General features: G+C 44.6%; 1 protein-coding gene across 19 annotated transcripts in view; it reads left to right on the top strand.

The window, feature by feature from the left end:
* LOC137422533 (microtubule-associated serine/threonine-protein kinase 3) overlaps positions 1–25,760 on the top strand; it is a 498,013-nt gene that overhangs the window by 465,975 nt on the left and 6,278 nt on the right. For 14 of the 19 annotated variants that reach the window (XM_068109313.2, XM_068109270.2, XM_078770458.1 and 11 more), the window contains 3 exons: positions 9,265–9,387; positions 12,279–12,415; positions 15,173–15,363. In XM_068109313.2, coding sequence (XP_067965414.2) covers positions 9,265–9,387; positions 12,279–12,415; positions 15,173–15,363 — 451 coding nt within the window. The remainder of the gene's footprint in view (positions 1–9,264; positions 9,388–12,278; positions 12,416–15,172; positions 15,364–25,760) is intronic. The other 5 variants (XM_078770495.1, XM_078770444.1, XM_078770438.1 and 2 more) reach the window with 1 other exon arrangement.

Genomic DNA, 25,760 nt, shown 5'->3' with positions numbered 1-25,760 from the left:
TTAAATAATTCCCTTTCCCTGACATTGACTTCGTAATAAATGGGCACCACCAGGCCAAGAACACCGCCACAATACACCGCCACCGTTTACACCTCCAAGGCCTACAAACCTCGCCTGCGCACCTCAAAGGCCTACCAACCTCGCTGGCACGTGTTACACCAGGACCGCGGGGTCACGGACGGGAGATGTCAGGAGTCGCATGCCGCAGAGGGCGTGACCTGGGCGAGTTGGGAGGCTATGATTGGCTGAGGAGCGCGCCAATGTGACGTCATCGGCCACCAATATAGGCGACGGTCGGACGCCATTTCGGCAGTTCGAGTGGAGTCCAGAGTTGAGAGAGTTGAGTCGCAGAGTTCGTTGTTACAGTTCCGTACCAGAGTTCGTGGCAGTTGGCACAGGACACGGTTCGTTGCACAGTTCGTCGGAGTTGGCACAGGACACGGTTCGTTGAACATTCGTGACCACAGCTCGTTGCAGTTGGCAGTTGGCACTTGGTTTTGGTTGCTTCGTGCAGCCCTGCGGTGGACCGTTGGAGCAAAGGAGCTCGTGGTGTGTGTGGGCCGTTGGACCGACGAGGCCTGGTGGCGCTGGGAGGCGGACGCAGAGGGCCGTGGAACTTGGAGCGAGGTGTGCGATCGGGCCGAAAGGAGCGGTGTTGGACGGCAGCCACAAAGACGACGAAAGACCAGATAAGCCCGAATCCGCGTACATTTTGAACGACGTGACGTGTTCTTTTCGTAATTAATCTCCCTCGTTTTGTGTTTGATATCAGTCGTGTGGGGACGTCCCGATTTAGTTATTAGTATTACCGGCGCGTGTTTTTTTTCACTGTTATTACTTTTAAATAATAAATCCTTATATTATTTTCTGTACATATTTGAACGCAGTTTCCTGGGTGTTTCATTTTAATAGATAAGGCTGTGGAGCTCGTTGCGTCTGGCCTCCCGCGCGTTTAACTTTGTGTTGAGCTTGAATCCGCCATTGAGTTTTCGCCTCGGGAGTGTAAAGTCTCGCAATCGGTCATCCGTGTTACCCTACGGTGTTCACCAAGGGTAGTCACGCGACAAGTGGTGTCAGGAGTGTAGGATTTGAACCCGTCGGACAAATTTTTTTGTCCGCGGCGAGACATCGACACGGTCGGACAAATTTTTTTGTCCGCGGGGAGACATCGACACGGTCGGGCGTACATTGCGCCCGACGTTCGAACGCAAAATTTTTATAGTCGAGGCGGAGAAATTTAATAATCAATCGGGCAAACGGAGCGCGATATCGTGTCTTCGTCAAATTTAAATTGTTTCAGGAATCATTAAAATAAATACGCGCGCGGGAAACAATCTTCCGGAAAGCGGATGTCGGAAATTGATGAGATGGAAGTACGCAGCGAGGCCTCCGTCAGCGTCGGGAGTGAGCCGGAAATAGGGGAATTAGATGCAGAGGTGAGCCTTGGAACCTCCCTCGTCCCGAGCACCAACTTATCCCCCTCCCCCACCGGGGAGTCGGGAGTAGTAGGAACGGCCCCGACAACCGACCAGATGTTGGGTCAATTGCTTCGAAAAATGGAGTCCCAGGGGAAGGAATGAAGGGAATGAGTGATCGATTGAATGAACAAATGAAGTCACAGGGGAAGGAATGGAGGGAAGGAATGAAGGGAATGAGTGATCGATTGGAGGGACACATTGAAGGAATGGGAAATAAAATTGATGGGTTAAAAGGGGAACTGAATGCCCAGAGTGATAAAATTGAAGGATTAAAGGAGGGATTGAAAGAACAAATCGAAGGGATGGACAGCAAAATCGATGGATTGGAGGGAAAAATGGAGGTGATGAATGAACAAATGAATGAACAAGGGAATGAAATAAAGGAAAGGAAGGAAAAATTGGGGAAATGGCACAGCAGCTGGGGGAACGAATTGATGGCATAGAAGGGAGAGTGCAAAACCAAATTACGGACAGACTGGGGAAATTTGAGGGTAAAGTAGAAACTCAAATGGGGGCACAGGAGAAGCCAAAGGTGGCAAAAATTGAATCGGAACGGGGGGAAGCTAGATTGGGAACAGGAGAGAGTACGGCCCATGCAGATGTGCATGTTGCTCACGAGCAGGGAATTGCACCGGGAATGGCAAAATTGGGAATTGCACAGGGAATGGCAATTGAAGTAAATGGGGAGACTGCAGGTGCAGAGGTGGACGGGGAATGTCCACAGGTGGATGGGGAATGTGTACAGGTAGATGGGGAAGGCCTGCAGGTAAACGTGGAGTGTCCACAGGTGAGCGGGGAAGGAAATTTGGAATGTGAGAGTTGTAATGGGGAATGTTTCCCACATTCTGGCCTGGTTGTTTATCGGGACCGTGTGGATGTCACAACACCCCAACCGGGGGATGAATTTGGAATTGTGCAGCACCAGGGCGGTGGTGCGGAGCAAGAGGGGGTAGAGTTTTTGGGGGTCCGTGCAATGGAGCCGGACCAGGTATTTATTGGGGATATTGATCAAAGCCTGGCGGGGCCAGGAATGATTTGTAATAATGAGGATGATTTGATCCAGCGGCTGGAGACCTGTGACAGTCCCATGGAGGTAGAGCTTGTTCAGGCCCAAAGGAGCCTGGGACATGAGGTGAGTTGGTCCGAGGAGGTGGTTGGAATGACCGAGGGGACGCTCACTGTACACTGCTATTTGGAAACCGAGGCTCCAAAATTGGACAACCAGTTGGGGGAGTGTGTTGGCTCCGGGCTGGATTTGGATCTTGGAGGATCGGGAGATAGAGCTTCTGGAGATTTGGTCCCTGTAGGGAATTTGGATCAACTGCAGGGAGGGGCAGAACAACCGGTGGTAGAGGTTGTTCCCTGCAGCTGCGGTTTGGCGGTGGGAATGAAAATTTGTAAAATAAAATTTAAAATAAAATTACAATGGGAACTTGATTTGGAGCAGCCATGGTTGGGATTGGTCCCCGGGCTGCGGGATTTGGACATGGGGAGGTCATGGGTGATGGCCTCGGGCAAAAGTTGCCCCTTTCAAAATTTGGGTATGCCGGCCAGCTGGGGGGCTGTGATGGCGAGATTTGGACGTGGGGTCCAGCCTTGGGTGTCGAGGTACGACCTGGGTCCCACGGGGGGTCTGGTGGAGTGTGGCGTCCCTTGTCCGTCGGGGCGCCGTCCGAGCTGGTGGCTCGGGCCGGCAGGGTCACCGGACCCTGGTGGGGGTTAAGACCTCCAGGGAGGTCCGAGGTGGTTTCTCAAGCCTGGGATGGCAAATATTGAGGACCACTAGGGGGAGGTGTTGTGGGTCGCGCTTTGGTGGTGGCACTGCGGACGGCCAACTTGGGACTGATGTGGTGACCACCCGGGCATGCGGCCTGGCACTCTCCTCCAGGGACTCTGGGACAACCAGCATGTGGTGACCTGGCATGGTGGTTGGTCTATGGACGCGGGTCAAACCGAATGGACAGGGATGGAGATAGCCTGCCGGACAACCATTGGGGCATCTGTGGAACGTGATGGTGTGAGCGACCTTCCACAGATGCTCCGTTGTGATTTATGGACTCTCGGGTTGGGAAGAGAGCCATGGGGATGTGAATCGGGAGATGTGTAACGACGAGCCGAGCATATGGGCCATGCTCGGCTGGCATGTGTATGGCAAAGCATCCTTCTTTGGTGAGGTGAGTGAAATGTGACAAATGGTTGGCATGGGTAATCTGTGGGTTAGATGCAAATTTAAGGGTGGATTGTGAAATGCCATGGTGGACACTGTATAGTGACGCCATTATTGATCCAGGTGTGTAGACCAAAGTGTTGGAGGCTGTGATTAAATTAATAGGGTAGCAAGACACAGCTTTCAACTGGTTGCGGGGGCAACTGTGCTGATATTTGGGACGTGGGATGATGGGGATGTAGTTGTGTAGCCTGAGGGTCAACGTGGTGCTGTGCGTGTCCGAGGTGGGTGGACCATGTCTTCTGGGTGGGTCTCCTGGTGGAGCATGGCTGTTGACTGGACCTTGGTGTGGTCAAGTGTGGGTGAGCACTGGGGGGGCTGCAGTTTTGTAGTCGGACTGGGGGATGATGGGGAGGTGCAGGGGACGTGGCTGTAGGGATGCCACGCACTGCGACCGTGCCCCCCAGGGCCGAGGTTGTGTGTGCGGTAGTGTGTGTTGTGGCAGCAAGTGCTCACCACATTGGCCAGCTGGGGCTGCTGCAGCTGTGTTCCTCGCAGGGGGGGCCGAAGGATGGATGGTGGGTCGCACCCTTATGGACACTCATGGGCCATGTTGGCGTTTTGACTGCTCACCTTGTCCCGGTGACCCTTGCACGGTAGAGGTGCAGAGCTGTCGTGGCCATAGGTAGTTGTGTAGTGATGATCACCGTTGGATGCGGATCCACATACCTGCCAGTGTAGTGGGGACAAAATAGAAATTTGGAAGGATTTGGTAGGCCCAATGTGAAATTTGGGGAATTGTATGGGTGGATTGCACTTTGAACCTGACCAACCTGCAACTACCTGCACTTGAGGTGAGTGTTTTGAGGAGTACTGTCCCAGGCTTCAGGACTTGCTTTGGAAATTGGGGACATGTAAATTGGAGTTGGGAGGCGGGTGAGAGTGATGACATGGCCGGTGAGGGGATGGAATGGGAGCCACAGTGTCTTGTGGGTGGCGTATGTTTTTGTATTGTGGTTAGGTGTTTTGATGTGGTCGTGAGAGTGGAACCTGGAGAGTGAGTGATGATTATTGGAGATAATGAGGGGCGATACTTGTGCTTTTGGAAATGTGTGATGGTTTAAATGTGAACTGGGGAGGGGGATTTCACATGTGGCAGGCCATGGCAAGCCTTGTAACACCTTTTACACCATCTATGAATTGTACTGAATTGTGCTGAGTTGTGTGGAGAATTGAATGGCAGCGGGGGAGGAAGTGTGTTTTGGGGACCATGGGTGGGGAAGGTGTGTGTGTCCGCAGGTACAGAGCAAGCTCTGAGGAGCGATGCCTGCGGGCCCCCCTCTGCGGCAATTACCCCTGGCAGCCGGTGGTAACTGGAAATTGGAGCTCGTCGGTGGAGGGTCTGGTTGGGCGCCGCGGGGTGAGGAAGTCCCCCGGTGACCCGTGTTGCTGCGCGAAAGCAGGAGGCAAAGGAGCCTGGTGTGTGTGGAGACCCTCACCGGCGAGGTAACGGCGGAAAGGGGCTGTTGGGCTGTCACGGGGCCAAGAGGTAAAGGGGGGGGGGGGGCAATGAATTTGTAAGTCGGTTGACTTGTTTTTGGGACTGCGGGCACCACAGCCTGATGCGCCCCCACCATCTTTTTGTGCGGTACCTCCCCGCTGCCTAGTTGAGGAATGCACACACACGTGAATGACATCAATGCCATGGTCCTGCAGGGGGTGTATTGGGAATAAGTGCTTTGTTGATTTTTGCAATGCCTTGATGACCTATGGAATGAGAATGAGTGGTTAAGGGGTCTGTGTAGCATGAATGTGGGCGAAATCCACCGAGCCGTGTCACTCACCTGTAACATCTGGACAGGGCCCGAGGAAATTTAGGGGGATGCATTGGGGATGGCCCCGCAGGTAAGGTTGAGTCTTGTGGCATCCACCGGGGGACGCGGTCTGTAGACCGGGGTATGTACAAAGGTGAGAGTTTTGAGTTTTGGAAAGATGGTTAAGTTTTGTGGTTAAGTTAGTGTTGTGTGTTGTTGTTTCCTCCCTCCACAGGAACAACGAAGAAGATGTACATACTTGCATGATGGTTAAGGGGTTCAGCATGTTAAGGAAGTGTAGGTAGGTAGTCCGACTCACTTCCCACAGCCCTTCCTGATTTATTTCATAGGTTAATTAAGTGTGTGACAGTAAGTGTTAAGGCTGGAATGGTAGCCCTGCGGTGAACCTTGCAGGAGCTACGGTTCCAGGGGGGGGGCTGTGTTATGAATTTGGTAATGCAACATCTAGAGCTAGGTAGATCTGAATAGGTAGGTATTCGGCTGTCGTGACAGGGACTCTACATGTAATAAGTTATTGATGTTCAGGCGGTTGTCGGGGTAAGATGTATGAGTGTGGATCTACCTGGAGATTTGAGTGTTAAATAGTGAGGGATTAAAGGTAACGCCCCTGTGAGTATCACCTAGTAATCAAACCTTTGTCCTTTATGGCACTGCAAACCACATAAACATTAGTTAGGTCCTTAGTGCAACATTAAATAATTCCCTTTCCCTGACATTGACTTCGTAATAAATGGGCACCACCAGGCCAAGAACACCGCCACAATACACCGCCACCGTTTACACCTCCAAGGCCTACAAACCTCGCCTGCGCACCTCAAAGGCCTACCAACCTCGCTGGCACGTGTTACACCAGGACCGCGGGGTCACGGACGGGAGATGTCAGGAGTCGCATGCCGCAGAGGGCGTGACCTGGGCGAGTTGGGAGGCTATGATTGGCTGAGGAGCGCGCCAATGTGACGTCATCGGCCACCAATATAGGCGACGGTCGGACGCCATTTCGGCAGTTCGAGTGGAGTCCAGAGTTGAGAGAGTTGAGTCGCAGAGTTCGTTGTTACAGTTCCGTACCAGAGTTCGTGGCAGTTGGCACAGGACACGGTTCGTTGCACAGTTCGTCGGAGTTGGCACAGGACACGGTTCGTTGAACATTCGTGACCACAGCTCGTTGCAGTTGGCAGTTGGCACTTGGTTTTGGTTGCTTCGTGCAGCCCTGCGGTGGACCGTTGGAGCAAAGGAGCTCGTGGTGTGTGTGGGCCGTTGGACCGACGAGGCCTGGTGGCGCTTGGAGGCGGACGCAGAGGGCCGTGGAACTTGGAGCGAGGTGTGCGATCGGGCCGAAAGGAGCGGTGTTGGACGGCAGCCACAAAGACGACGAAAGACCAGATAAGCCCGAATCCGCGTACATTTTGAACGACGTGACGTGTTCTTTTCGTAATTAATCTCCCTCGTTTTGTGTTTGATATCAGTCGTGTGGGGACGTCCCGATTTAGTTATTAGTATTACCGGCGCGTGTTTTTTTTCACTGTTATTACTTTTAAATAATAAATCCTTATATTATTTTCTGTACATATTTGAACGCAGTTTCCTGGGTGTTTCATTTTAATAGATAAGGCTGTGGAGCTCGTTGCGTCTGGCCTCCCGCGCGTTTAACTTTGTGTTGAGCTTGAATCCGCCATTGAGTTTTCGCCTCGGGAGTGTAAAGTCTCGCAATCGGTCATCCGTGTTACCCTACGGTGTTCACCAAGGGTAGTCACGCGACAATATATATATATATATACATACACACACACACACATACAGTCACATGAAAAAGTAAGTACACCCCATGTAAAGTTTTGACTTTTTCAACATATTTCAACATACAGCTATTTGATCTTCATTTCAACAATTTTGATAGATAAAGGTTATATAATATAACAAATATCATGAAACATTTACATTTTGTAGTCCATTGTATAATTTAAATAAACATAAATGCAAATTTCGCATGTGGAAAAAGTAAGTACACCCTTGGCTCTAATAGGTGGTATTGCCCCCTTTGGCAGAAACAACCTCAAGTAGGCGTTTCTTATAACTGTCTACCAGTCTCTGACATCGACTGGGAGAAATTTTTGCCCACTCCCCCATGCAGAATTCTTTCAGCTGTGCGATGTTTGAGGGGTTTCTTGCACGCACAGCTCGTTTCAAATCCCCCCACAACATCTCGATGGGATTTAGATCCGGGTTTTAACTTGGCCATTCCAGACCCCTCCATTTCTTTCTTTTCAGCCATTCCTTGGTGGATTTACTGGTATGTTTAGGGTCATTGTCATGTTGCAAGGTCCACCTTCAGTTGAGCTTCAACTTTCCGACAGATGGCCTCACATTATCCTCAAGCTCCCTCTGGTACAATGAAGAATTCATAGTGGATTCTATGATGGTGAGCGGCCCAGGCCCTGATGCAGCAAAGCTGCCCCAAACCATAATATTTCCACCACCATGCTTTACAGTTGGTATCAGGTTCTTGTGGTCAAATTCTGTCTCTGGTTTTCGCCAAACATGTCTTCTGGTACTGTGGCCAAATAGCTCTACCTTTGACTCATCTATCCAGAGCACATTGTTCCAGAAGTGCTGGTCTTTGCCGAGGTGTTCATTGGCAAACTTTAGTCTTGCCCTGATGTTCTTTCTGGACAGTAAAGGTTTCCTCCTGGCACACCTCCCATGTACATCAAATTTGTGCAACCTCTGTCTAATGGTAGACCCGTGCACTTTGACATCCACAGTGGCAAGAGCTACCTGTAGGTCCCGTGATGACATTCTGGGGTTCTTAGAGACTTCTTTCAGCATCTTGCGGTCTGCTCTCGGGCTGAACATGCTGGGGCGGCCTGGCCTGAACAAGTTGGCAGTTGTTTGGAATCTTCTCCACTTGTAGATGATCTTCCGGACAGTCGAATTATTGATTTCAAATTGTTTGGAGATCTTTTTAAATCCCTTCCCAGACTCGTAGGCATCTATAGCCTTCTTTCTGAAGGCCTCAGAGAGCTCTTTTGATCTCGGCATGGTGACGCCGCACTCTTCAACAACAAAGAGCAAACCAAACGAAATGCCTGAGGTTTAAATAAGACTGGTTCCTCCAAGATCCTCTCTAACAATGTTCTAATCATTTGCACCTGAGCTGGTGCACCTGATTCTAATTTTAGGTATTTGAAGTAGTGATAAATGTAGGGGTGTACTTACTTTTTCCACATGCAAAATTTGCATTTATGTTTATTTAAATTATACAATGGACGACAAAATGTAAATGTTTCATGATATTTGTTATATTATATCACCTTTATCTGTCAATATTGTTGAAATAAAGATCAAATAGCTGTATGTTGAAATATGTTGAAAAAGTCAAAACTTTACATGGGGTGTACTCACTTTTTCACATGACTGTATATATATATATATATATATATATGTGTGTGTGTGTGTGTATACCTTCACCTCACCACAAGTCGCTACAAACGCACAGGCTTGTTGCTGTGTTGTCATGATTTTAATCAATCATAATACAAACATTTCTTTTGTATAAATTTATTTGTAATATTGGTGATATTACATTTTTATGAGCAATTGAAGTTGAAGATTTAAGTTGAAATAAAACCCTCAGCACATACACACAGGAAGTGTAGGTGCAGACCGGAAGTTTGGTACGATTTCACAAAAGTTTGAGGGAGTAGTTCAATGACGTGACAGACACTGCACAGGTATATATATGTATGTCTATGTCCAAAGCGAATAAAGTGGCCTGTGCCTTCTGCAGAACGTTGAAGATTGCAGTCCAGCACACGAGGCTGGGCTTCGAGCTGGGGATTTGATTACGCATGTTAATGGTGAGCCAGTGCATGGCTTGGTTCACACCGAAGTTGTCGAGCTCATCTTGAAGGTGAGTGCACTCCGAGTGATCCGAGTTGATGTCCTTGCCCTTTACGTCGATTCGTGTCCTTTATCAGGGCATCTCAGTCCTCTTCAGTCTTTCTCGACTGCAATGCTGGGCAGAGCGGATTGTTGTAAAACACATTTGTATCACATACTGGGGTGTGGGAGATGGACTTACGTCATTGGCTAGGCCTCATCACCCCCATCATCTCTGATCCTTATCTTCCATATTGCTTTATCTGCCCATGCTTGTATTCATTTGTTAATTTTCAATTCCCATTATGGTCCCTCCTCACCTTCCTATGGCATTAGGACTTGCGGCAACAAGTTAAAAGTGAGGTTATGGTTCCATGTTCAATGTTATGGTTTTTATACCAGTCACCTGTCTGGATACGTGTCCAAGGGGTTAATAATTTGTTGTTATTTATTTACTATCAATGTGTCCGGTTAAATATCATATTATTATTGTGAAGTAATTGTGATGAATCCATGTGTGTGTAGATGCTTTCTTTCCCACAATTTGGGCATTCGAATGTGAGACAAAGCGAGAATATACGGGAAACCGTCTCTTGTTGAAATATTTGCTTCTACCACAGTGCATCCTGGGCTTAGTGCATGTTTATGGAATTATTGTGCCCAGTAGAGCTCAGTGGAGTTTATATATACATATACCACCTTTAGAGGCCATTTTTGCCCGCAGAGCAGGGGTTGGCCTTTTTTTGGGCAACGTGATCCCCTTTTTTAAAAACAATGTTTTACGGTCGGATATCCTTCCTGCCGCCAACCCTGTTAGTCGCCTCTTGCGACACACAGGGAATTACCAGTGAACTGGTACTCAATTTTCCCACCTCGGAAGGATGACAGGCTGAGTCAACCACCCTGGTGTTAATTCAGCGATCGACCGGGATTCGAACCCAGGATCCGAGGATCCCAAGCCGGCACCCTAACCGCTAAGCCAATACCAGGCTGTTGTTGAAATACAGACTTGGCATTTAATATGGAATTTTTTTTTTTCTTGACTTGGGTTTACTTTCTTAACTCAGTATATCAATCTGGAGAGTTTCTTTTACACTTTGGTGATTTATTTGTTAAAAGAACCATGTCACTGATTGTCAGTTGCAGCAAGAAGTCAACAACAGGATTATATCACAGGTGGCGTGGCAAAATGTACGGACAGGTGCATTTGGCGATTGGCTTCACAGTCGGGTATACAAGGGTTGTTGCATTCTGTATTAGTGGAAAACAACTGCTGCACGTCTCCAAAAGTTATTGCCGCTTCCTCTGGAGATGGTCCGTCAACTCGACAATGCTGTTTGTCATGGAATGGTGGCTTTACGAAATTACGGCATGAAAGAGCGTGCTATTGCTCGGCAGTATGGCAGCACTCAAGGTCAGGTGTCAAAGATCCTGAAACGAAATGCTCAGAGGGGTGTCCCTACTCCAATACCGAGGCCAGGGCGTCCCCGCAGAACCACAAGGAGGGATGATCGCCAGCTGCACTGGTTAGTCCGCAATGGCCATACCAAGTCAGCTAATCGGCTTAGGGCTGAGTCGGCTCAACTGACAAATATGCCTGTATCCAGAAGGCGAGTCAACCAACGACTGGTTCAAGCAGGCTATCGTGCCAGGCGTCCCCTGAGAAAGCCACGCCTGACCAGAAAACACCGCCAGCGCCGATTGCAGTGGGCCAGAGAGCACCGTCAATGGCAGCCAGGACACTGTAATCACGTGATCTTCAGTGACGAGTCGAGATTTCTGGTCTATCGTCAAGATGGTCACGTCCGAGTGCGCAGACAAGTGCATGAAGCCTACAACAAAGATTGTATAGTGCCAAGAGTCCAAGCTGGATGTGGTGGGGTGACCGTTTGGGCTGCTTTTCATGCAGGGGGCAAAACTGACCTGGTTGTTCTGAATGGAAACCTGAACCAGTTCAAGTACAGGGCCATTCTGGAAGAAACATTGCTTCCATTTGCTCGTGCAGCCTTTCGAGGAAACTTTGCCTTCCAAGATGACAATGCACGGCCTCATCGTGCTCGCATGATCCAACACTTTCTTGCTGACCGTGGTGTAGAGCATATGGAGTGGCCTGCCATGTCCCCGGATATGCATCCGATAGAGAACTTGTGGGCAGAATTAACGCGTCAAATTGACCACTTGGACCAGCAGCCGACCTCTGTGCGTGAATTGCAGCAGGCTATTGTCACTGCATGGCAAGCGATTCCTGTCCAAACCTTGGCAAATCTCGTGAACAGCATGCCTCAACGTGTACGTGCTCTCCTGAATGCTCGTGGGGGTTACCCGAAGTACTGAACTGTAATTTTACTGTCCGTAATCCCAGTCGTAATTTGACTTTTGTTTTTGTTAAAAAAAAATTTGGCTAATGTGCAAAATGAAGAGATACTTCTGGAAAACGTACAGAAGTTTAACACAGTACTGTCCATGAATTGAGTTCGATATCAGTTTACATCACTTTCAAGGATCAATTTATTTGTTTCGAAATGTCAAATGTGGTTTTTGTTTCTTTTAAAGGTCACATTAACAAAATCTAGAATAATTTCAACATAATTCCAATGAACTTTTGGTTCTAAGACATCTTGAAAAGTAAGTTCACCCCCACAAAAAAAAAATTCCATATTAAATGCCAAGTCTGTATTTGCTTCGACCACAGGGCATTCTGGGCTTAGTGCATGTTTATGGAATGCTTGAGCCCAGTAGAGCTCAGTGGAGTTTGAAGAACAATATATAAATCAATATTTTGATGTGTAGTAAATGTGGATGTGTCGTCTTTGCAGATGCAGGTGTGATGTCTGTGACCTTTCACACTTCTTCTGAAAGTTGTCTTGCTTTATTTATATTCGTACGATTGCTTTTGAATCGTGGTCACATTTCACTCTGCAGAGCGGAAACAAGGTTTCGATCACGACGACGCCATTTGAGAACACATCCATCAAGGTGGGGCCGGCACGACGTAGCAGCTACAAATGTCGCATGGCACGGCGCAGCAAGAAGAGCAGAAAGAAGGAAAGTCAGGACAGGTGAACCTTTGTTTTTCTGGTCTTCTTATTTCCTCTCTCTCGTATGCCTCCGCAGCTGGTAGGCCGGAGGAATGATGTTTTCAGATCGTCCATCCATAATTGTATTTTTTTTTTGTTACCATGATAACCTGTGAACCATTGCAGGGATTTTAACCAAACCTTGCAGAAGTCTGGACTGTAATACAAAGATGAACTGATTCAATTCCGGATTCAACAGGTCAAATGTCATGTGCACTTTGAAAATCCTTTTGCAGACAAGAACTCGAGTTAGAAGCATCTGATGCTGCCCCTCATGTACTTATCTCTCTTTTATCTCTCTCTCTCTCTCTCTCTCTCTCTCTCTCTCTCTCTCTCTCTCTCTCTCTCTCTCTCTCTCTCTTGTCACCTTTAATTTTTCATGTGTCCTTCAATTGAGATCAAAAATAAAAGTCGGTTGACATCTAATGCAGGCATATGCATACCTATCGACGATTTCACGTTGAATTATATTGTTCACTTTTCCTTTCCGATTCCATCTCCAAACACTGCATGACGTCATCACCGGGCGCCGAAGGGGGCCCGGCGATGACGCGTGCCGAAAGGTAATACCTGCACTCAGTTTTCAATCCGGTTTCATGTTTTCTTCTTTGTTCGGGCGATATCTCAGCCATCCTCTCTCAGCCATACACAATAGTGGCAATTTGGGCTGGCAAAAATTGTATTTATTATTTTTTGATTCATCAATTAATTGATTAATTACTTAATCATTATCAATTTATGAAGTACTTATTTAGTTTCTTTCTCATTTGGCCAATATCTCAGGCACCTTTTGAGCCAGGAACCTGATATTCGGACATGACAGTGACCAAGTGATGTGGCTATAAAGGATATTTCTGATTTATTCATTAATCAATTACTTGATTATTTTTTTAATTATTTGATTCATTACCCGATTAATTAATTTTCAAAAAGTTACAGATTCAGATGAAATGGCGGTGGTTTAGGTATTCTATCAGCCAAATGATTAAGAAATTAATTATTTTACGATTATTATTTCTTTATTTTAATTATTAATTACTTATTTAGTTTCTTTCTCATCTGGGCAATATCTCAGGCACCTTTTGAGCCAGGAACCTGATATTCGGACATGACAGTGACCAAGTGATGCGGCTATAAAGGATATTTCTGATTTATTCATTAATCAATTACTTGATTATTTTTTAAATTATTTGATTAATTACCCGATTAATTAATTTTCAAAAAGTTACAGATTCAGATGAAATGGCGGTGGTTTAGGTATTCTATCAGCCAAATGATTAAGAAATTAATTATTTTACGATTATTATTTCTTTATTTTAATTATTAATTACTTATTTAGTTTATTTCTCATCTGGGCAATATCTCAGGCACCTTTTGAGCCAGGAACCTGATATTCGGACATGACAGTGACCAAGTGATGTGGCTATAAAGGATATTTCTGATTTATTCATTAATCAATTACTTGATTATTTTTTAAATTATTTGATTCATTACCCGATTGATTAATTTTCAAAAAGTTACAGATTCAGATGAAATGGCGGTGGTTTAGGTATTCTATCAGCCAAATGATTAAGAAATTAATTATTTTACGATTATTATTTCTTTATTTTAATTATTAATTACTTATTTAGTTTCTTTCTCATCTGGGCAATATCTCAGGCACCTTTTGAGCCAGGAACCTGATATTCGGACATGACAGTGACCAAGTGATGTGGCTATAAAGGATATTTCTGATTTATTCATTAATCAATTACTTGATTATTTTTTAAATTATTTGATTAATTACCCGATTAATTAATTTTCAAAAAGTTACAGATTCAGATGAAATGGCGGTGGTTTAGGTATTCTATCAGCCAAATGATTAAGAAATTAATTATTTTACGATTATTATTTATTTATTTTAATTATTAATTACTTATTTAGTTTATTTCTCATCTGGGCAATATCTCAGGCACCTTTTGAGCCAGGAACCTGATATTCGGACAGGACAGTGACCAAGTGATGTGGCTATAAAGGATATTTCTGATTTATTCATTAATCAATTACTTGATTATTTTTTTAATTATTTGATTCATTACCCGATTAATTAATTTTCAAAAAGTTACAGATTCAGATGAAATGGCGGTGGTTTAGGTATTCTATCAGCCAAATGATTAAGAAATTAATTATTTTACGATTATTATTTCTTTATTTTAATTATTAATTACTTATTTAGTTTCTTTCTCATCTGGGCAATATCTCAGGCACGTTTTGAGCTGGGAAGCTGATTTTCGGACACGACGGTGACTATTTTTGAATTTTTGATCAATCAATTAATCGATTAATTATTATTTTTTTAAATTCAATTATTTTAATATTTCATTAATTCTCAAAAAGTGACAGTTGAAACACTTGTGGTTTAGGTATGCTATTAGCCAATGGATTAAGAAATTAATTATTTTATGATTATTATTTATTTATTTTAATTACACGATTATTCAATTGTTGTACACCTCTTCCTCCCAATACTGTCTCTATGTGATGTACGACAGCATTGCTGGGTGCCGTAGGCACCCCGGCGATGTTGCGCGCTGGAGGATATGTGATGTATTTTCATGGGGGAAGTATACTTTGAATGTATCTTTACCTGTTTCCTTTTTTTTTTTTCTTTTTTTGCTGTACTTTTTTTTTTGCTTGTATTTGTCTCATTCTACGCAACACCTCCCTCCCACCCACCCTTCGTCCTTTTTGCCACACCAGCAGCCGCAAGCGCACATCCCTTTTTCGGAAGGTTACCCGCCAAGCGACACTGCTACACACAAGCCGGAGTCTTACATCACTCAACCGTTCACTCTCTTCCAGCGACAGTGTTCCAGGGTCCCCAACACACAGCGTGTCACCACGCTCTCCACCTCAGTGTTACCGTGGTACAGGAGACTGCGCCCAGTCTGGTAAGAGAGCAGTTCTAAAGACTGTGGTTCTAACCCTGTGTGCATGCGTTTGTGTTTGTCCTTCAATAAATCTATCCACGATGATGCCTCGCTGCTTTGTAACGGTGCACCCTTGTAGTGGGGGAAATATCTTTACAGCATGACTACTTGTGCCTCTTGTGGAAAGGTCGGGTACGAAGTGGTTAACGAATGACTTGACAGGACAGGAGCCTGTGTGGAGATGGGAGAAACTTCTTGCTATGACACTTGAAATTTAGCTCAGGTGCTTCCCATTTCTCTTGATCATCTTTGAGATGTTTCTACACCTTGATTGGAGTCCACCTGTGGTAAATTCAATTGAGTGGACATGATTTGGAAAGGCACACACCTGTCTCTATAAGGTCTCACAGCTGACAATGCATATCAGAGCAAAAACCAAGCCTTGAGGTCGAAGGAACTGCCTGCAGAGCTCAGAGACAGGATTATGTCCAGGCACAGATCTGGGGAAGCCGACAAAAAAAATTCTGCTGCATTGAAGGTTCCCAAGAGCACAGTGGCCTCCATAATTCTTAAATGGAAGAAGTTTGGAACAACCAGGACTCTTCCTAGAGCTGGCCGCCCGGCCAAACTGAGCAATCGGGGGAGAAGGGCCTTGGTAATAGAGGTGACCAAGAACCTGATGGTCACTCTGGCTGAACTCCGGAGATCCTGTGTGGAGTTGGGAGAAACTTCCAGAAAGACAACCATCACTGCAACACTCCACCAATCTGGGCTTTATGGCAGAGTGGTCAGACGGAAGCCTCTCCTCAATGAAAGACACATGAAATCCAGCTTGGAGTTTGCAAAAAAGCACCTAATGGACTCTCAGACTGTGAGAAACAAGATTCTGTCATAGCAAAGGGTCTGAATAGTTATGTAAATGTGATATTTCAGTTTTTTATTTTTTATTAATTTGCAAAACGTTCTAAAATCCTGTTTTCTCTTTGTCATTATGGGGTATTGAGTGTAGATTGATGAGGGAACATATGAATTTAAACGATTTCAGAATAAGGCTGCAACATAACATAATGTAAAGCGCCATGAGGGTAGTTTACTCTGCTTGATGGGGCTATATAAGACTCCTTTATTATTATTATTATTATTATAACAAAATGTGAAAAAGTGAAGGGGTCTGAATACTTTCTGAATGCACTGTATATATATATACAGTCACATGAAAAAGTAGGTACACCCCATGTAAAGTTTTGACTTTTTCAACATATTTCAACAAAGAGCTATTTGATCTTCATTTCAACAATATTGACAGATAAAGGTGATATAATACAACAAATATCATGAAACATTTACATTTTGTAGTCCATTGTATAATTTAAATAAACATAAATGCAAATTTCGCATGTGGAAAAAGTAATTACACCCTTGGCTCTAAAAGGTGGTGTTGCCCCCTTTGGCAGAAACAACCTCAAGTAGGCGTTTCTGAAAACTGTCTACCAGTCTCTGACATCGACTGGGAGAAATTTTTGCCCGCTCCTCCATGCAGAATTCTTTCAGCTGTGCGATGTTTGAGGGGTTCCTTGCAAGCGCAGCTCGTTTCAAATCCCCCACAACATCTCGATGGGATTTAGATCCGGGCTTTGACTTGGCCATTCCAGAACCCTCCATTTCTTTCTTTTCAGCCATTCCTTGGTGGATTTACTGGTATGTTTAGGGTCATTGTTTAGACTTTAAGCGTCTTTGGGCTTCCTGAAAAGCGCTATATAAAATAAATGCATTATTATTATTATTATTATTGTCATGTTGCAAGGTCCACCTTCGGTTGAGCTTCAACTTTCCGACAGATGGCCTCACATTATCCTCAAGCACCCTCTGGTACAATGAAGAATTCATAGTGGATTCTATGATGGTGAGCTGCCCAGGCCCTGATGCAGCAAAGCTGCCCCAAACCATAATATTTCCACCACCATGCTTTACAGTTGGTATCATGTTCTTGTGGTCAAATGCTGTTTTTGGTTTTTCGCCAAACATGTCTTCTGGTACTGTGGCCAAATAGCTCTACCTTTGACTCATCTGTCCAGAGTACATTGTTCCAGAAGTGCTGGTCTTTGCCTAGGTGTTCATTGGCAAATTTTAGTCTTGCCCTGATGTTCTTTCTGGACAGCAAAGGTTTCCTCCCGGCACACCTCCCATGTAGATCAAATTTGTGCAGCCTCGTTCTAATGGCAGACTTGTGCATTTTGACATCAACAGTGGCAAGAGCTACCTGTAGGTCCCGTGATGACATTCTGGGGTTCTTACAGACTTCTTTCAGCATCTTGCGGTCTGCTCTTGGGCTGAACTTGCTGGGGCGGCCTGGCCTGAACAAGTCGTCTGTTGTTTGGAATCTTCTCCACTTGTAGATGATCTTCCGGACAGTCGAATTATTGATTTCAAATTGTTTGGAGATCTTTTTAAATCCCTTCCCAGACTCGTAGACATCTATAACCTTCTTTCTGAAGGCCTCAGAGAGCTCTTTTGATCTCGGCATGGTGACGCCGCACTCTTCAACAACAAAGAGCAAACCAAACTAAATGTCTGAGGTTTAAATAAGACAGGTTTCTCCAAGATCCTCTCTTACGATGTTCTAATCATTTGCACCTGAGCTGGTGCACCTGATTCTAATTTTAGGTATTTGAAGTAGTGATAAATGCAGGGGTGTACTTACTTTTTCCACATGTGAAATTTGCATTTATGTTCATTTAAATTATACAATGGACAACAAAATGTAAATGTTTCATGATATTTGTTATATTATATCACCTTTATCTATCAATATTGTTGAAATATATGCCTTCAACATATGTTGAAATATGTTAAAAAAGTCAAAACTTTACAAGGGGTGTACTTACTTTTTCACGTGACTGTATATATATATATATATATATACAGTATATATATATATATATATATATATATATATATATATATATATATATATATATCACATATATATATATATATATTGAGAAGAGTGATGGAAATGAATGTAGAAGGAAGTAGAGGACGGGGAAGACCAGTCATATATATACAGTCACGTGAAAAAGTAAGTACACCCCTTGTAAAGTTTTGACTTTTTTAACATATTTCAACATATGTTGAAGGCATATATTTCAACAATATTGATAGATAAAGGTGATATAATATAACAAATATCATGAAACATTTACATTTTGTTGTCCATTGTATAATTTTATATATATATATATATATATATATATATATATATATATATATATATATATATATATATATATATATATATATATATATATATATATATATATCGGGGGGTTAGCCTTGCGGTCCCCATGACAATCTTCTCCCTTTTGCCCTATTTTCTGCATCTCTCCTTGTTAACCCCCTTGCCCACATTTCTTCTTCCACCATCTTTAGCCAAGTCTTTCTCGGTCTTCCCCGTCCTCTACTTCCTTCTACATTCATTTCCATCACTCTTCTCAACCAGTCACTTTCATCCTTCCTCAACACATGACCAAACCTTCTCAACCTGTTCCTGTTCACAGCATCAATAACAGGCTCTATTCCCATCATCTTTCGCAATTCATCATTTGTCTTCCTCTCTCTCAACGATACACCACACATCCACCGAACCATTCGCATTTCCACCATTTCCAGCCTTCGTTGCTGCTCTACGTTCATTACCCATGTCTCGCTCCCACAAAATAATAACACTTCTCACACATGCAGCATACACCTTTCCCTTCAGCTTCAATGACACTCCCCTCCTCATCAGCAAGCCACTCAGTTCCCGAAACTTCTTTCATGCACATCTCACTCCAGCAAACGTTGCCGAGTCTGATCCACCTTCTCCATTCAGCATGTCTCCGAGATAGCAAAATGTTTTCACACCTTCCAGCTTCACGCCGTCTCCAAGATCCAACTCAACATTTCCTCCATCTGCAGCTCCCTCTGTGCACACCTTACATTGGAATGTAGCTGCCACACTGGTTAATGACCCTCTCAAACCACTGCATTTTTGATGAACCCACTCAGCGAACATTGTACATTGAATGGAGTTCACTCTGACACCCTTCCTGTACACAGCACATGGCCACTTCCCAGTTCCTTCTACCTCACCACATGCTTTACCACTTGCCATCACCTTCGTCTTTCCGATATTCACCTTCAGACCTTTTGTCTCCATACATTCCTTCCACTTGTTCATCTTCCCCTTCAGTCCATCCATACTTTCCGCAATCAACACCAGATCATCTGCATACAACAACTCCCACGGTAAACCCTCCTTTACGTTCTGAGCCAGCACCTCCATCACAGCTACAAATAGTAGTGGACTGAGTACCGACCCCTGATGCACTCCCACCTTCACCTCAAACTCACCACTGTTCCCGTCCTTCGTCCTTACAGCTGTGCACGCTCTTTTGTACATTGCCATCACGACTCTGATCAACCATTCCTCCACTCCTAACTTCCTCATTGCCCATGTCAATACTTCGTGTGTAACCCTATCGAATGCTTTCTCCAGATCAACAAACCCAAGAAACAACTTCTTCCTCTTCTCCATGCACTTCTCCTGCAACTGCCTCACAATAAAAAGCACGTCTGTCGTTCCTCTTCCTGGCATAAATCCAAACTGCATTTCGCCGATCTTCACCTTCTTCCTTATCCTCCTCTCTAACACCCTTTACAATACCTCATTCCATGCTCCAATAACTTTATCGCTCGGTACGAGCCACACTCCAGAGGGTCACCTTTCCCCTTGTATAGAGGGACGAGGGTACTCAGTTCCAAAATCCACTGGAATGCGGCCTTCTTTCACCACCAGATTACAGATCTCTGTCATTCTCTTCACACCCCAACTTCCTGCTGCCTTCAACATATCTCCCACAACTCCCGTCGGCCCTCCCGCTTTTCTACTCTTCATTGCTTTTATCGCTTCCTCAACTTCCTTCTCAGTTATCTTCTCTGCCGGTCCTAAAACTGGGTTACTCTCTATGTTGCCATCCCATTCATTCTCTGTATTCAACAGCATTTCCATATATCTCATCCATCTTCCTTTAATTTCATCTGGGTCCACAACGATTTGTCCCACTTCATCCTTCAAGTAACTCACCCCCATCACATCACACCTCTCTTTCCCTATCTGCTTTGCAATCCTGAATACCGCTCTCTGACCCTCTTCCGAATCCAAGCGTTCTCCGAACATTTTCCTACATGCCTCCTGCGCCTTTGCTACCTCTTTCTTTGCAGCCTTCTTGGCTGCCTTATAACTTTCATGCTCTGCTTTTTCTGCTCCCGTACCCTTCGCCTTCTGCCACTCCTTGAACTTCTTCCTCTTCTCGTCAATCTTCTTTCCAACTTCATCATCCCACCACCATGTTTCCGAGTGCCTCGGTGGTCCTTTTGTCCATCCACATACCTCACCAACGGCTCCCAACAGACTATCTTTCATTGACATCCAACCACATTGAACCTCAACCACATCATCCTCTACCATACTCAGCCTCTCTTTTAATGCCTCCCTTACTGTCACCTGTTTCAACCTCCACACTTCATTCTCGGTTGGTACTTCACCCGCCGAGCTCTCCTCGCACCTTTCACCCTTATGTCGCGGACAACCAAGTGGTGCTGTGAAACAGCCTCCTCCCCCGGGATCACCTTTGTGTCCCGGAGGTGCCCCCTATCTCGCCTACGCACCATCAGGTAGTCAACGGTTGTCGTCGACCCACCTGACGTGTATGTAACAAGCTTATTATCCTCTTTCTGGAACTGAGTATTACAAATCAACAAATCAGCTCCATCAGCAAACTCCAAAATCCTTTCACCTTCTCCATTTCTTACAACATATCCGTAACCCCCATGAACTCCCTCAAAAGCGTCCATACTCCTTCCCACATGTCCATTCAGGTCTCCTCCTACCACAACAACTTCCTCATCTTTCACGTTTTCCATCAGCTTCTCTATCGCACACCAGAACTTGTCCTTCTCTTCATCACTCCGACCAACCTGCGGATCATATCCCGAGATGATGTTCACCAAGAGCTTTCCAATCATCATTTTCACCATCATCAACCTGTCACTCACTCTAGTCACACTCACCACACTCACCACATATATATATGGTGAGGTAGGGTATACATATATATATATATATATATATATATATATATATATATATATATATATATATATATATATATATATATAGATATATATATATATATATATATATATATACACACATATATATATATATATACAGACTTGGCATTTAATATGGAATATATTTTTTTCCTTGACTTGGGTTTACTTTCTTAACTCAGTATATCAATCTGGTGAGTTTCTTTTACACTTTGGTGATTTATTTGTTAAAAGAACCATGTCACTGATTGTCTGTCGCAGCAAGAAGTCAACAACAGGATTATATCACAGGTGGCGTGGCAAAATGTACGGACAGGTGCATTTGATGATTGGCTTCACATTCGGGTATACAAGGGTTGTTGCATTCTGTATTAGTGGAAAATAACTGCTGCACATCTCCAAAAGTTATTGCCGCTTCCTCTGGAGATGGTCCGTCAACTCGACAATGCTGTTTGTCATGGAGTGGTGGCTTTACGAAATTACGGCATGAAACAGCGTGCTATTGCTCGGCAGTATGGCATCACTCAAGGTCAGGTGTCATAGATCCTGAAACGAAATGCTCAGAGGGGTGTCCCTGCTCCAATACCGAGGCCAGGACGTCCCCGCAGAACCACAAGGAGGGATGATCGCCAGTTGCACCGGTTAGTCCGCAATGGCCGTACCAAGTCAGCTAATCGGCTTAGGGCTGAGTGGCAGCAACTGACAAATGTGCCTGTATCCAGAAGGCTAGTCAACCAACGACTGGTTTAAGCAGGCTGTCGTGCCAGGCATCCCCTGAGAAAGCCACGCCTGACCAGACAACACTGCCAGCACCGATTGCAGTGGGCCAGAGAGCACCGTCAATGGCAGCCAGGACACTGGAATCACGTGATCTTCAGTGACGAGTCTCGATTTCTGGTCTATCGTCCAGATGGCTGCGTCCGAGTGCGCAGACAAGTGCATGAAGCCTACAACAAAGATTGTATAGTGCCAAGAGTCCAAGCTGGAGGTGGTGGGGTGACCGTTTGGGCTGCTTTTCATGCAGGGGGCAAAACTGACCTTGTTGTTCTGAATGGAAACCTGAACCAGTTCAAGTACAGGGCCATTCTGGAAGAAACATTGCTTCCATTTGCTCGTGCAGCCTTTCGAGGAAACTTTGTCTTCCAAGATGACAATGCACGGCCTCATCGTGCTCGCATGATCCAACACTTTCTTGCTGACCGTGGTGTAGAGCATATGGAGTGGCCTGCCATGGCCCCGGATATGAATCATATAGAGAACTTGTGGGCAGAATTAACGCGTCAAATCGACCACTTGGACCAGCAGCCGACCTCTGTGCGTGAATTTCAGCAGACTATTGTCACTGCTTGGCAAGCGATTCCTGTCCAAACCTTGGCAAATCTCGTGAACAGCATGCCTCGACGTGTACGTGCTCTCCTGAATGCCCGTGGGGGTTACACGAAGTACTGAACTGTAATTTTATTGTCCGTAATCCCAGTCGTAATTTAACTTTTGTTTTTGTTAAAAAAAATTTTTGCTAATGTGCAAAATAAAGAGATACTTCTGGAAAACGTACAGAAGTTTAACACAGTACTGTCCGTGAATTGAGTTCGATATCAGTTTACATCACTTTCAAGGATCAATTTATTTGTTTCGAAATGTCAAATGTGGTTTTTGTTTCTTTTAGAGGTCACATTAACAAAATCTCGAATAATTTCAACATAATTCCAATGAACTTTTGGTTCTGAGACATCTTGAAAAGTAAGTTCACCCCCACAAAAAAATATTCCATTTTAAATGCCGTCTGTATATATATATATATATATATATATATATATATATATATATATATATATATATATATATATATATATATATATAATATATATATATATATATATATATATAATATATATATATATATATATATATATATATTAGGGTGGTGCTCAAAATAATTTTTTTTAAATATTTACTGGGACATGGCTTTATGTTGTTCCTTTTGTTCCAAAATGAAAAGACACCAAATATGAAAGCAATCTGATTTTATTTAGGGGTGCCACATCAGCCTTCAAACTAAAGGTGTCTACAAAACTTTTCTATATATGGATCGAAAGCAAAACCAGAAGTTTGTTTTATGAAAATCCACCCTCCACTCACTTTCTTTGTATTCTAGCAAACACAAGTTACAATAGCTGCACAAATAGCACTATATTGCTATGAAAACTCAAATTCAATGATAACAATCCAAATGTTCAGTTCATAAAATGAAGAGACACCATATCACATAATATAAAAAAACCCAAATATAATGAGAAATGTAACTCCTATTTCTGGGCCTGTTTCACCACTGTTGCCTTCCTGGCATCGGGGTACATCTTCCTGTGAGCAGCAACAACTTGGAGCAGAGCTTGCTTTTGCTCTTCATCCTTTGTAAGGAGCTTATTGTAGTCTTGTATCAATGCGACACCCCTTTCTGCCCTGTCGTTCACCACGACTAAGCCACTGGTGGCTTTCTTTGCTTCCTGAAAGCTGGTTTCTTGCTCCCATGAACCAGGATCCTTATCCATCCAATCAGTTGGGGTCCCTAGGATGCTGAAGAAATGCTTGGTGTGTTTTGTTATGAGGCCAGCGATTGACAGGGCGGTTCCTCGTTTGATAGCTGGTCTCTTTGGAGAGGGTGTTTTCACCGTCATTTTTCAATGCTTCAATCATATTGATCTTGCTTTCTTTGTCAATTCTGGTGTCAAAGAATGCAAATGCCACTAGTACTGGGCTCATGTACCACGTGTGGCGGCCAAGTGCCTTCAAGGCTGCCTGAGCCATCTTCTGATTGATTTGTTCAAACTTTTCCAACTTCTTGAAGAGGTTAATGTCATTCAGGGGAGCCTCAATAGCTTGTGGAGCCCGAAACCAAGCCTGTACATACACAAGGCAGACAAAAATGTTGAAGGCTCGGAGTTCTCTCGCCTCTCGAAGTGTCAAGTGGAACTCTGACCGAAACATGAACACCTGTAGTGAATATAGTGCTTTTGCCATCCATCTGGCTCTGTGCATTGGTCCTGGAGCCATGATCCGGATTCCACGAGGTGGGATTCCTCCCATGTAGATGACAGTCAGTTCTAGGAGTTCACGATAATCATCTCGTGGCTGCTGATCTTTCAAACACACAAGAGCAAGAGCTTCATCCATCATGTCATTGTTTTGTGCAAACTCAGCTGCCGTATCAGGATCTGTGAATCCATTTTTTGGTTGGTGATGGGCAATGGACGGCCACTCCGCCTGAAACCGCTTAAAAAGCTGGATGTCAGGGCCTGATGAAGGACCGAAAAGAGTGGTGAAAACATCTCCCAGAATGATTTCGTGCGCATGATGGCGGCAAGCCAAATGAATTAGTTCAGTCTGTAGCTTCTTTTCAGTGAGGACAGCAGCTCCACGAACACCTGAATTGCTGGCCGTTGTGTCAAAAGACAACGCCTTCACCTTGCCCACAAGGTTCCAGCTCTTCAGTGTGTCCACTACAGTGGTTGCCATAGCTTCTCCTCCCCCGTCAGGTAACTTGGGAACATTCAACAGCTGCTCCATTCCATGGTACTGGTTGGACACAAGGATTGGAAGACGATCCACCTTCACATGCACAAAATCTCCAGTGACATCGGGAAGAAGCTTTCCATCCCAATGGACCACTAAAGGACCCTGCACATTATGATGAAATGCTTCTTTTATTTCGTCCATGGTTTTGCATCGATGCATCATGCGATTCCGCCGCACTGTCCATCGGTTCAGTGCCAGCTCTGCAGGATCCCATCCTACTGCTCTACACATGGATGCCAAGTTGTGGACAGCCATTCGGTCACTTGTTTTCGTACGATCCAAAGAAGCTGCGACTTCAGGAGTGACAATGTTGATAGGCCTTCTTTTCTTGGGACGAGATATCCCACCATCAGATGATGAAGAACCAGCCTGTGCTGTGGTCTCAGAGTCAGAGTCTGAGTCTGTGACTTCCATAGCAGTAGCACCCTTCATGACCATTTCCTGTCTCTTATTTTCCTTCTCTGCCTTAGTCTTCTCCTTTTCTTCCCTTTCTTTCTTTCGCTTCGTTTTTGCTTCCAACACAGTGTCTACAGATCCCATTGAAGCCTTCCTCTCTGAGAATTGATCGTGAAGAAACTTCCTGTCCTCGGGGTTGGTGATTATGGCCTCAGAATCTGCATGCCTAAGATCAAACGTCTTCTCCAAGGAGGCCTTGATGGATGCTTCCTTTTTCTCTTGGGTCGCACCACCCC

The sequence above is a fragment of the Myxine glutinosa genome, chromosome 1 (assembly GCF_964187855.1).
Source record: "Myxine glutinosa chromosome 1, kmMyxGlut1.1, whole genome shotgun sequence".
Lineage (NCBI taxonomy): Eukaryota > Metazoa > Chordata > Myxini > Myxiniformes > Myxinidae > Myxine > Myxine glutinosa.
Note: the sequence above shows the minus strand (reverse complement) of the source record. Positions and strands in the feature narration are given on the sequence as shown.